Raw genomic sequence first — 14,196 nt, forward strand, 5'->3', positions numbered from 1 at the left:
CCCCCCCCCCCCCCCCCCCCCCCCGTGGGTTAACTAGAGTGACCAACTCATCCCTTTAATCTGGGACACATATTAATTACACAGTTTCTGTGGTTGGCTTTCACCTGGTTTTAAACTGCCACACCTAAAGACTCCATTTCACCTTTTTTTAAACTGCCACAGAACCTGTGTAATTAATATGTGTCCTGGATTAAAGGGACGAGTTGGTCACCCTAGGGTTAACACACACACACACAACCCCCCCGCGGGTTAACACACACACACATCCCGCCCCCCCCCTGCGGGTTAACATCCCGCAGAAGAAAAGTGACTTTCGGAAAATGGCTGCCCCCATACGAAAGACAGTTTTTTTAAACAGGTTTTCCTATGGGGCAGCCATTTTCCGAAAGACACTTTTTTTACAAGCGCAATGCATCCGTCCACACTGTCGGGATCCTCAACACGTCGCAGGAGGGACCGGCTGCACGTGGAAGGGGGGGTTGTTAGCCCTGGGGGGGATGTTAACCGGCACGCGGCAGGGGGGGGGATGTTAACCGGCGCGCGGGGGATGGGGGGGGGCTCCAGGGGGTGAAGCGCAGTGAATATTTAATGAGCACTCATTAAATATTAACTGCGCTGGGTCCGCTCATTGGCTGGGTCACAAATACCGTTTCAGACCCGATTTTGTTGCCAAAATACCGGGTCTGAAACGGGTAGGACCCTCCCTTTTAACAGGTTTAAAGAAACTGCTTTTTTAAAACGGTAAAGTGGTTCTGCACCTTTCAGACCACACAGATTACCATTTTAAAACGGTTAAAAATTAGTTAACGGTTTTTAAGTGTGGTCTGAAAGGGGCATCAGTCATTCTTAATTTTGTGATACTCAGGGGCACCCCACAGATTCTGAATGCCCTTTTTCAGAGGTTCCCAACTAGTATCCAATCATTGGGTCTACAGTGTCTAGGTCATCAGTCAAAGGGTCAACCACTTTTGATCAACATTTAGAAGGTTGACTTACATTAGGTCGACAAGTAAAAAAGTTTGCTTGTTCTATTACATTCCTTATATAACTGGAATGACACCTCAATCCCCTTAGATTTAAACAAGTGAAATGCACGACTCTTTCTTGCCACTACTTCCCTTACCGTCTTATTAACCAAATCGACATGTGTCTAAGCTGACATGAAGAAAGGTTGACATGAGTCGAGGTCGACATGGATTAGGTCGACAGGGTCATAAGGTCAACAGGGTTATTAGGTCGACATGGGTTAGGTCGACAGTCAGAATGTCGACATAGGGTTTTTCACAGGTTTTTTTCCTGGATGTCGACACAGTCGACATGGACACAGGATAAAGTGCACCGCGTCCCCTCGCATGGCTCGCTCTGCTCGCCATGCTTCGGGCATGGTACCTTGCTGCGCTCGGCACACTATTTTATTCTCCCAAAACACCCTAGTGGATGGTAGGGCATGGAATACTGCCTGTTGGCACATGTCGGCTAAAAAACCCAGTGAAAAACCCCATGTCAACCTTTTGACTGTCGACCTAAGCCATGTCGAGCTAATGCTCCTGTCGACCTAATGCCCTTGTCAACCTAACCCATGTCGACCTAGACTCATTTCGACCTTTCTGCATGTTGACCTAGACACATGTCGACCTAAATGCATGTCGACCTAATGGTGTTGACCTAATGACTGTCTAACCACTTGCTGGTGACCCAATGACAATATCCCCTTAAGTAGACCCTTAAACATTTTCACTTTGCAAAACTTTTAACACTCTGAAATGAATAAGCGACTCATCAGCAGAGTGGTCTGTGAATCGTACACCGTAGATGTCGTTGTGAAATCCATGTGCGATCGATCCCCAGTCAGTTACATTTTCTCCTCATTGTTTGCTTATTCATTGAGGGTTTTCGGGTATACGAGTATTTGGAAACCCCCCCTGTTCGCCAATCAGGGCCGGCACTACCACTAGGCAGCTTTAGGCAGCTGCCTAGGGTGCCGGGATCTAGGGGGGGCGCCACCAAGTCCGCCTTTCAAAAAATCAAGGAAAATGGTTATTGGTGGCAGTATGGGGGGGGGGGGGGGCAGTAGGTTGAAGTTTTGCCTAGGGTGCTGAGAAGCCTTACACCACCAGGCAGACAGGCAGGCAGGCAGGGGGGGGGGGGGGGGAGGGGTAATGGTGTTTGGGGCATACTTGCCTACCTGACCCTCTCCATGAGGGGGAAAATGCTCTGTTCCTGGACTTCCCTGGTCATGTATGATTGCCATCACCTGTGGTGAAACACCTTTCTGATCAATTACCTAGCTCCCCACAGGTGCTGGCAATTATACATTACCAGGGAAGTCCAGGAGCAAAGCATTTTCTCCCTCATGGAGAGGGTCAGGTAGGCAAGCATGGTGTGGGGGTAAAAATCTTGCATTTGCCACTGATGAAAGCTGAGTATTACTTACATTCCGTAGAACAGCTGTGTACGCTCCTCCAAAATCCAATAGCCCAAGTTTAATAGAGTATGTTGTACCTCCAACTTCGCCTTCTAAAATTGTACTGATGGGAAAAAAAATATATATATTTTTTCAAATTAAGTATAAATGGTATAAAATCAATGAATAAATAATAGTAACATGTACGTGATCTGTAAATAATGTGCATTTTCTCATCTATCCGCATCTTACATGTAAAATTTGGCATACATATTTATATGTAAAATAATAATAATTATATATTTTTAAATATACAGTAGTGCTCATTCTCCAATATTACTCACAATGCTTAACAAATAGAATGAATATAATACAGTACAATGAAATGCAGAAAAGCTTTTCATAAAATACAGAACACATGGAGATTCTAAAGGGACATTAAGAAAATGCTTGAATGAATAGGAAAGTCTTGAGTCTGCTTTTGAAGGATTCTACAGTGGGAGCCCTTTGAGTTTTATAAACTCCACATGCCACATGGAGCCACCTGGATTAAAGACCCCCAGATGAATTTCAGGAGACTCTGGGTACTGCTAAAAGCCATTGTTCGTCGGGAGGCTTGCCACCTAGCAACAGCTGGTGGGTTGTAGTGCAAGCCTCCCGACGATCGCTGGAGAAGGAGAAGTGAAAAGAAATTTCACTTACCTTCTCCACAGCCGGGGGAGCGGGCTGATGCCGCCGGAGCGTGTAGGCGCGCGCGCGCGTGACGCGCGCGCGCACGAAGTACACTGCTCTGGGGCTACTGCGCATGCGCGCATATCAATAGGGCGCATGCAAATGAGCTCTGTGACGCGCTCACGCTGGTCACGTGAGCGCACAGAGTCTAGCAGCTACCAGCCCGCCCCCTGCTCAGATTTTACCTCAGCGCTGAACATGGAGGACACTGTGTCTGTCTCTGCTACAGACACCCTCCCTGTGTCCCCTTCAGCCAGCGCTAGGAGCCTCAAACACAGAAAGAGGCTGCCTAGTGACACTTCCTCATCTGAGGACATCATTTTTAAGAGAAGAAAGCTGTTTAACCCTGTCAGGTCTGCAGACACCAGGGACAGCTCTGAGGCAGACAGTACACCTCAGGATAGTGACTCCCCCTCCAGCTCAGCATCGCTACAGGGGAGGAAAAGCACAAGTAAGAGGAGACATGTGAGCAAAAGCTCCAAGAGAGACGCCTGTTCAGGACTAATCGTCTCATTCCCAGGTATTGCCCGAAGTAGGAATACCTCAGCGGTACGCAATAAACCGCAGTCTCCTGCCCACGGGCATACTCCCCGAGCCTTTAGAGAAGTATAAGAGGTCTCAGGGCTTACGTAAGGGGGCAAGTAAGCATCGCCCCTTAAGTCCAACTGACTTACAAGATGTACGCAGCCAGGCCTCAGTAGACTGGGAGTCTGAGGAGGTGACTAGAACCTCTGCGTCCTCTAAGAGAGGCGAATATAGCGACCTGCAGATGGCCAGGGTGGCACTAGCAGGAGTCTCACCTCCAAATAAAATGTATTCCTCCCACTGGGCCTTACAGGAAAAGTCCGAAGTCCATAACTTCCCTCGTTAAAGAGGATGAGATGGTTCTGCGTAACCATACAGGGATCCCAGATATCCCCGCCCTGTTCGCCCCTGATATTGACCCAGCATTATCTTCACTTATTGGTGATAAGACCCAGAGCGACTCAATCGATAAGCTGCTCAGGAAAATCCAATTGAAGGTTTCCGACGCTGCGGGCCCCCTGCTGTTCATACTGAACAAGGCGGAGAAAGAGGGCACCGCGAGCAGCTCCTTAGATTCGCTAGTGGCATCAAAGGCAGCACTCCTGAAGGCAATAAGCAGAGCCACCCTTATGGTTGGGCAGACCTTTGAGTTCATATCCAACACCCGCAGGTCTTGTTGGCTGTCCAGAGCAGGCTAGCCGACTTAGCACCCAAACCAGCGGAGGTCCCTAACCTGACTGACTCCGATCTATTCGGCCCTGACTTCATAGATGAAGTCAAGATCCGGTATAAGGCACGCAAGTCGTTTGCGGATCTAAAAAGCCACCAGTCTGCCAAACGGCCCTTTCGTCAGGAGGGTCGTTCTGCCACGACCAGCAGTGCGACCCGAGACTACCGAGACTATAGAGGCTCCAACCGAGGCCACAGAGGAGGCTACTCCAGGTCCCGGAATCCCAGAAGTGCGGCTCCTTCATCCTCCTTCCCCAGGAGAGACAGAGGAAACGGTGAGTGTACCAGAAGCACAGCCGCACCTTGGCCTCTCACAGGCCATACACCAGTGGAGAGAAATTACAACAGACAGGTGGTTGTTAAAAATTATAAAACAGGGTTTGTCCCTTCCGCTGCTGAGATTTCCTCGCCAGAGAATCCCATGCACAACAAACGCCAGTCCTCTCTTAGACAAGGTTTTAGTCACAGCCTTGTCTCAGGGAAGGATAGAATTGGCGGACACGTCCAAAACAGGTTGGACAAGTCACCTCTTTCCCGTAAGGAAACAGGATGGCTCCTACAGACCGGTTCTGAACGTCAAGTCTCTGAACCAGTACATAAGACATCGTTCGTTCAGAATGGAGGGTCTAACAGAGGTACCCTTCCTTTTGACACAGAACGACTATTGCATAAAAATAGACCTCAAGGAGGCCTTTCACACTGTACACGTACATCCCAATCACAGAAGATTCCTGAGGTTCCTCTGGAACGGCACCCTTTACCAATGGACCGTCATGGTTTTTGGTTTGTCCAATGCCCCTTACACCTTCACGCGACTCATGAAGGCGGTGGTAACACACCTTCGCCAGAAACAAGTCCGATGCATAATTTATTTGGACGACCTCCTAGTCGTACACTCAGAGCGGGAGACACTACTCTCCCAGAGAGACACAATAATATCACTCCTGCTCGGCCTAGGCTTCTCAATAAATTACCCCAAGTCAGTTTTAACACCTTGCCAATCAATTACATTCCTGGGATTCGTAATAGATTCCCGTTCTTTCTCTATCGCAGTGCCGGCAGAGAAATGGACAGACATCCAAGCCTTTGTCTCCCACATTATAAAGCGTCGGCTCAGCCTGAGAGACCTCGCAAAGATCATAGGCAAAATGAGAGCTCTAGACCCCGGGTTCCTACATGCACCCCTTATTTGCAGACACTCTCAGAACCGTCTAGGATTCCTTATCAGGATAGGCCTTACCTGGTCACACAGGATCAGGCTCACACCGGTAGTTCGCGAAGAAATACAGAGGTGGACAGCGCTACCCATTCCTCCCCCCAGACCCTTGCAGGACCCTACACCGGTTATCATCATAACCTCAGACGCGTCACTCACGGGCTGGGGAGCCTTTATTTGCGACAAGGCCGTGAGGGGCAGGTGGTCCAGGCAGGACTCACAGGCCCATATCAACCTCCTGGAGCTAAGAGCAGCCAGACTAGCCTTAGCGGCCCTAGTTCCTCCGCAGGCTCATCATATTCCCATTCAAGTCCGTCTGGACAACAAGACCGCAGTATCTTATATAAACAAGATGGGCGGCACAAGGTCCTTGCCTCTCTGCCAGGAGGCAATAGACATCTGGGAGTGGGCGGTTCAGAGATCCATCCAGTTATCCGCAATATATGTTCCCGGAGAGTTAAACGAGTTGGCAGACTCTCTCTCCAGAACTCGTCTCACACTAGACAGAGCAACTCTAAGGCCAGAGATCTTTCGCAAGATCGTGACAGCCTTTGGGCAGCCAGGAATAGACCTATTTGCGACGCCATACTGTACAACAATCAGGTTCCGACTTTTGTGTCCAGGATATGGTCCCAGGCGGCATTCCAGACAGATGCCATGTCATTCCCCTGGACGGACCTAGTCCTCCCATACGCCTTCCCACCGCCAGCCTTGCTGTTGAGGGTACTACACAAGATCAAGTCGGACAGGGTACCCCAGATAATACTGGTATACCCGATCTGGCCATCCAGAATTTGGTTTCCCCTAATCAGCCAACTACGGAAGGGCCCCAAGATCCCCTTAGAGATCTCGGGAGAATGTTTTCAGGGTACCCAGGACTTACTACAGAAACTGCCATAATGCATGTGGATGGCGACATTGCTAGGTTGTTAGCACACTCAGATCTCTCAGCATCATCAACCGCACTAATCAATGCTTCACTGAGACCCAGAACCAAAGCTTGATACAGCGCCATAATAAAAGAGTTTATTTCCTGGCAAAACACCAGACCCAATGCTCGTCCCTCAGCACCAGTGAATTCAGCAATTGATTTCCTATCGCATAAATATGATACAGGCTCAGCTTCGGCCACCATACGTTCGTACGGTTCCGCGCTCACACTTCTAATCCCAGGGTTTTCAGAGAATAGATTATACTTACGCTTACTCAAGGGTATCTTCCTATCTAGACCATCACGACCACGTTACTCAACCACCTGGGACATTGAACCTTTTCTCAATCACTTAGCCACCATTCCCTCTACATCCGAAGCCCTTAGCCTATCGAGGAAACTAGCTTCCCTGATGGCTTTAGCTTTCGCGGCAAGAGGTGCCGAATTATCATTAATAGACATCTCCGACCCATGGATGACCGCAACCCCAGCGGGCTTTCACATCATCCTCAAAGGGCACACAAAGACAAGTTCTATCCTCAGGCCCTTAGTAGAGTTTGACCTAGTTAGAGATCAGTCTGATCCCGCTCTTTGTCTGGTAGATTGTTTGTCGGCATATTTAGCCCTGACAGCACCGATAAGAGGTGAACTTTCCCAACTGTTCATTACGTGTCGTAAACCCTTTCGCCCAGCCAGACCGGGAACAATCCGGGGTTGGATTGTGTCGGTCATGCGGGATGCGGGTATAGACACTTCACAATTCAAAGGGCACTCCCTCCGCGGAGCAGCAGTTACCTCTGCGGCAGCCAAGGGTTTGCCATTACAGTGTATTATGCAGGCGGCTAGATGGTCCTCCACGCGTACCTTTGTAAGGCACTATTGGAGACCATCTGATCACCAAAAGGTGGAGTTCCTTAGAGCAACCACCAGGTATGTGGTAGTCTACCCACCAGCTGTTGCTAGGTGGCAAGCCTCCCGACGAACAAACAGTAGTTTGCAGGAATCTATGACCTGCAAACTTTCTTTGTTCTAGGGAATAGGATTGCCACCTAGCAACAGCGACCCACCCTACCCGCCCGTTGCCTTGCTAGGTCTGGTGGTTTCTCTTGCTGCGATGCTAACTGTTTCCTTTCTCCTTTGGTTACAGGCGCTCCAAAGAATCAGAGCAAACAGCAGGCACAGCCAGCTAAGCAACAGAAATGAATCCAAGAAATCCGTTTGGCTTCGTCGAAGCACCGCTTGAAGTTCCATTACTGATCGTCGTACCTTATAGTATTTCCGTTGGTTGCCCAGTTACCCTATGGGCTAGATAATTCATTGCGCTCGTGTTGTCGAGCAGCAGTTATTAAACACGTTTATTCAGCATCATTCAGTCTCTTGTCTCTGATTGGGTACAAGTACTATGTGATGTTATATTCTATTTCATGTTCTAAGGATTGCCATCCGTAAGCTTCTGTAAAATCTGAGCAGGGGGCGGGCTGGTAGCTGCTAGACTCTGTGCGCTCACGTGACCAGCGTGAGCGCGTCACAGAGCTCATTTGCATGCGCCCTATTGATATGCGCGCATGCGCAGTAGCCCCAGAGCAGTGTACTTTGTGCGCGCGCGCGCCTACACGCTCCGGCGGCATCAGCCCGCTCCCCCGGCTGTGGAGAAGGTAAGTGAAATTTCTTTTCACTTCTCCTTCTCCAGCGATCGTCGGGAGGCTTGTACTACAACCCACCAGCTGTTGCTAGGTGGCAATCCTATTCCCTAGAACAAAGAAAGTTTGCAGGTCATAGATTCCTGCAAACTACTGTTTCATCTACAGATCAAGGTTACCCATACCTCCCAACTTTTGTAGGTGCCGGGGTGGGACAGGGTGCGGGCGGCAAATTTTTCAGGGGCGTTGCCTATCGGAAAGGGGGCGTGGCCTAGAATCGCAGCGATGCCACGGGCCCGTTTTTGCTGCTGTGGGGGCATGCCCAGCAGCTCTATAAGGTGCTGCCCAGCCCCCAGCCCCTCTGCCTGCAAGAATAGACGCTGTGCACAACGTTTATTCACGGACGACAGGTGGGGACTCAAGACTGCCCCCCCGTGGGACACTGCCGGCGGCGGGAGGGACGCGGGAATGTCCCAAAATACTGGGACATTCCCGCGATAAGCGGGACAGTTGGGAGGTATGGTTACCTAGTGAGGCAGTATGGAATCAACAGCTGCTTCAAGTTACTTGAGCCCTGGTCATGTAATGCTTTGAAAGTCAGAAAGCCAAGCTTGAAAACAATTTACCACCTTAAAGGCAGTCAGTTGAGTGAGCAGGGAAGTGAAGTGGTTGGAATGGCGGCTGTATATTCTACCACCTGTAATTTGGCATGTGGTGATCGGAAGTAATTATGAATAGGCCCCGTAAACCCAATGACACCTACATGTTTGCAAGTACTCCAGTCCCCATTAATGGTTATTTCCTGCCAATCATTCCCCTGAAATATAATATTGTAGCTGCACCTTGACACATGTACAGTGCGATCACAACACAGTCTACAGTCTTCTGATAATTGTTCACTTGCGTGGACATCAGCCATAGGCCCGCATTCTAAATGATTTGGTCCCCCGTGCGTTCGCATGGGGGACTGATGTGCAAACGAGCATGGCGAACTACATGTTCGCCATCCAGCTCGCACCTAGCAGTGCGACCAGGGGGCGTGGGGGGGTGGCAGGGGGCAAAGCCCATGTTAATGCCCAGCATTTCATGGGCTTTCCCATGACTCACAAGGCTGCCAATTTGACTGCAAAATCAACCAGAATAACCCCCAATGTACACAATTTAAGATTTCTCTAAGCTACTTGTGGTCAAGTAGTTTGTAGAATTTCACAGAGTATTCTAGTTACTGTATATTGAAGCATGTTATTGCATACATAAACCAGTGATTGTACAACTAAATAATTCACAGAGGATCTGTCATGTCATAGTTATAATATAACAATATTCTGGCTAACTGTAGTATCCTGCCCAAGCAGGGGAAGGATAGGTTATGCTGCAGGAGGAGAGGGCTTGGGTTAGGTTTACTTTGCTTAATTCCACCTGTCGGAATTATGGCAGTTTCATTGCTGGGATCAGTATTCTGCCTGCCCGCATCCTATCTGTTGGTTTTCCTGTACCCAACCCCTCATTACATACAGTAGGATAGAGTTATAATAACAGCTTGAAGAGAAAAAAGGTGGAGAGAAATAAAATACTAAGGGCGAGCTGTATCAAATGGAAAATGCGGTAAAACCCCGGTTTTACTGCATTTTCCAATGTATCAAAAATGATACCGCAGTGAAGGGTATCGCCACCTTTGGGTGGCGATACCCTATAGAAGCCTATGGGCTTCTTTTCGACGCCCGCCGACGCCGACGCAAACCCGCCGCCTCGCCGACCACCCCTCTGGCTTACCTTCCTGAAGGGTCCTCCTGGACCCCGGAAGGTAAGCCCTGCCTCCCCCTAATGAAGCAGCCAGACATCCTTCCGGCTGCAGGGGGGAGGAGGAAGTGCCGGGCACAGCATGCATAGCTGTCCCCGGGGTGAGCGGAGAGCGTGGCGGCAGGGAGGTGACGGAGAACCCCGCACACCAGTGTACAGGTATCGCGGGGGGCCTCTGTCACCGCACCGCGATGCCAGACACATATGTTAGTACATATGTGGCAGCATCGGGCGGGGGGGGGGGGGGCGGTAAAGGGCGGCGATGTATTTTAATACATCCCGCCCTTAACCCTCAACTTCTGTTATTTATAAGCTGTGTTTGAAAATTAACAGTTAAGGCGCATACGCACTGGGCGACTGAGCTTTCCGCTCAAAGCCGCCCAGTGTGTATGGCCCGTTGATGAGCGGTGATGCACGGTATTACCAGCAGATGAGCGGCTTTGAGGACGGCTTTGCATAGTGCAGCATGGGAGAAAGCCGCTCAGTGTGTATGCACTGAGCGGATTTCCCCCCAGTGATGACAGCGGTCATCGCTGTCCATACACGCTGGGCATAATGGCCCAGTGTGTATGGACCTTTAGGAGCTCATTGTTGGAGCATTCTCTCTCTCCATTTTACTCGCTATGACAAATCTCCCGATATACATGAAAAATAAACATTTTGTAACTTACTTTCCTCTCTTCTGTGTAGCATAATCCGTGATGGTATTAACATCAATGTTAAAAGATTCTCCGCCAATAGAAACATTATTTATTTTGTCAGGCAACATATTGATTAATCTGCAAGAAAAAATGATGGATTAGTAAAGGTGGCTCTGTAATACTGCTGTGCTGAAATACTGCTGTGCTGTAATACTGCTGTGCTGTAATACTGCTGTGCTGCCTGTACAGCGCACACATTGCTCCCTGTGGGTAAGGCATAAAGGGTCCTCAGTGTCTAGGTTGACTGTCTATAGGACATGCACAAGGTCGACATAGACACAAGGTTAGGACAAGCAAAAGGTCAACATTAAAATGGTCAACACATGAAAAGGTCGACATGCATTTCTCACTTTTTTTGTGTCATTGTTGACACATGAGTCCACAAATAAAATCCCCCAAATCATTGCAAATGTTACATGTGTCATAGTCCAAGTCGACTATACAGATGGAGCAATTTGCATTTAACCCTTCTCGGCGCGCCGCTCAGCGAGAATGTGCATGTGCGCAAGGTTCTCAAGCACCCTATTTGTGGCAATGGGACGCTTGCACATCCCCATCTTGGCATATGGCGTGTCGATAAGGGAATACATGTCGCACTATCGGGATGAATGAAAATGGCTCTGTATGGAGTCTACCTATTGACACTCATTTATAGGAGAAGCAAATAACTATACTCTTAGCACCAGGGACCAGGGAGATATTTCAAACCTACACAAGAGATGGTGAGCCATAATGCAGATCACACGGAGAAGCCTTGACGACGGCTTGGGGCTTATTCATTCATTTGCGCAAATATATGTAACCAAGATCTCTGAATTTTACTACCATGTATTATTTAAATCTGGTTACTGATGTCCTTCAGTGTGCTGGGGGAAACATTGTATACAGTATATATATATAAATATATATATATATATATATATATATATATATATATATATATATATATACAGTCCAAAACAGTCCGGCACTCGACCTCTCAATAATCAGCCACCTGGGGGCCCTCCGGGAGATGAATATAGAAGACGGTAGCTTACAAGCAGCGGCACTCAACAGGGTTTGCAAATGTGTCAAAAGTGGTTTTATTGCTCCAACGTTTTGGGGCTCCAAACTGCCCCTTTGTGAAGGTGTACACCTTCACAAAGGGGCAGTTTGGAGCCCCGAAACGTTGGAGCAATAAAAACCACTTTTGACACGTTTGCAAACCCTCTTGAGTGCCGCTGCTTGTAAGCTACCGTCTTTTATATATATATATATATATATATATATATATATATATATATATATCCAACGATCCAATCCACTGAAGGCTTAGAACATAAGAGCCAGCACACCACCATTAGAAGGCAAAAGTGATTTTAGTTTGTCAATTTTCATGAGCCATCACACAGCAATATTCCATACTGAACAAACAGGTACTTATCATTCCAGGGAGTTGTATATGAATCAGCAACTTATCCCCATGGCCCTTAGTGCCCGACAGCCGTTTCGGAGGTCCTCCTCCTTTATCAAGGGCATAAGGTATACTAAACAACAGTGATGGTTAAATAGGGAATGGGATGCCCGCCAAAATCACCCCGCACCTGTGACTCACCTGCACTCCTCCTGCTGAATAGGACTCCCACCTTCAGATCATCCCCACTCAGTGCTCAGAGTCCGGAAGTGCCGCGGTGACCCGCACCGAATGTGCGGCTGTGCACCGCTCACGTCACTTCCCCTCTACGACCTCTCTGTATGCCGCGTCCCGGGTCACCATGGCAGCCGTCGGGTCGGACGGAATCCCCGCCCGCCCGACGTCACCTGGTTACATTTTCAGCTGCCACTCAGTCAGCTGCTGGGCGAGTCACGCCCCCAACCGCCGGCAGCAGCTTACTCCTGTCCCCCCGATCTGCCAGCTCACATTTTTTCTTAATTACAATTGCACATCTGGGTTGTCTGATAGGGATGTCCTTTATATTATCAATATAAACGGATTATTTAATACTGCTTTAGATCGTGCAGTGGTTCTATCGGTGCAGTGTGCCGCCTGACAGGCACCCACATTCCCCTCTCCATGTATACACAGGTCAAAATGCAGAAATTGGATTAAAACAACCTATCTTCTCAGTTCAATTCCACCCAAATCTCTCAATGGAATATTAATATACAATGCATGAACCCATAAACCAACATACATAACAGTCTACATCATTTAAGTGTCAGCAGCCCCTACTCCATATTAATTTCTCTAAACATTATAGGAACTAAAAAGCTCACAGGTTTCACGAAAATTCCAGTCCATCATGAAATCATACTCCAACATATTTTAAAGACATATCAATGAAGTAATGAGAATAACACCGCGAGAGAGATATGTATGTCGACACAAAAGAGTCGACACACCAAAATCTCACGCCAAAAAGAATTAAATAAAATAAAAAAGACAAAAGAAACAAAAAGAAAAAAGAAAAGAACAAAACTTCTTAAAGCCGCATCGGTCCAGGGAGATCTCTGGGAGAGCAACATAACAACCAGAGTCATGTTCACAGATCCCCGCAAACTAGATCTCATACAGACTCCTCCATATTAGCAAAACAGTATAATGTCCCACTATTGTTAAAGAAAAACATTTAGATTCAGTTCCTCATTCAATCCTGTGGGTTGCATTGCATTAAACTTATAGATGTATTCGCTCTCTTTCCTAAGCAGCATTAGATGTCGATCACCACCTCTTTTAGGAGGTTTCACAAAGTCCAGTGGCATGAATTTAAGGTCCCGTACACTATGGCCTGATTCAAAAAAATGTTTAGCAACAGGTGGTGTGCTGGCATCCCTGATGGTGGAGGCTCGTTTGATTGATGAACGGTGCATCACAACGCGTTCCTTGACCATCCTGATCGTCTTTCCGATGTATAGTTTCGGACACGGGCACATAATAGCATACACGACATATCTGCTCTCACATGTCAATCTATGCCTTATCGGATATTTGGTACCTGTTATCGGATGTACGAACCCATCTCCTGTTGTGATGTGTACACAATTCACACACCTCCCGCATTTGAATACTCCGTTTCTGATACCCAACCAGTTGGTACTCTTGCCTCTAGGACTAATATCTGATGAAGTTACACAGTCCTTTAGGTTATTACTCCTCTTATATGCAAACATGGGTCTCTCTTGGCAGAATTTTCCAATTATTGGATCAGTTTCCAATATATGCCAGTTTTTATTGAAAACTTCTCGGAGTTTTGATGATGAGATGGAGTAAGTCGTGGGAAAGATTAACCGTTCCTGTTTTTCAGTCCTGCCCAGGTTACTCAAAAGTTGAGTCCTATCAAGGGTCATGCATCTTTCGATGGCATCTTCTATTTCCTTTTTGTTATACCCCCTCTGGATAAAGTCCATGCCCATTTTGTTTAATGCAGGTAGGACCGCCTGTTTATCGGAAGTAATTCTAATCACTCTTACCATCTGAGAAAATGGCAGACCATGCTTAAGTGGTCGAGGATGGAAACTGTCCGCTAATAGGACGGAGT

The 14,196-nt window shown here is 47.9% G+C and overlaps 1 protein-coding gene across 1 annotated transcript in view; it reads right to left on the reverse strand.

The window, feature by feature from the left end:
• SLC15A2 (solute carrier family 15 member 2) overlaps positions 1-14,196 on the reverse strand; it is a 101,891-nt gene that overhangs the window by 9,596 nt on the left and 78,099 nt on the right. Inside the window, exons 19-20 of the mRNA XM_083153613.1 lie at positions 10,649-10,756; positions 2,435-2,528 (exon numbers count right to left, since the gene is read on the reverse strand). Of these exons, the coding sequence (XP_083009739.1) occupies positions 2,435-2,528; positions 10,649-10,756 (202 nt within the window). The remainder of the gene's footprint in view (positions 1-2,434; positions 2,529-10,648; positions 10,757-14,196) is intronic.

The sequence above is a fragment of the Crinia signifera genome, chromosome 7 (genome assembly GCF_055691185.1).
Source record: "Crinia signifera chromosome 7, ASM5569118v1, whole genome shotgun sequence".
In the NCBI taxonomy this organism is placed as follows: Eukaryota; Metazoa; Chordata; class Amphibia; order Anura; family Myobatrachidae; genus Crinia; species Crinia signifera.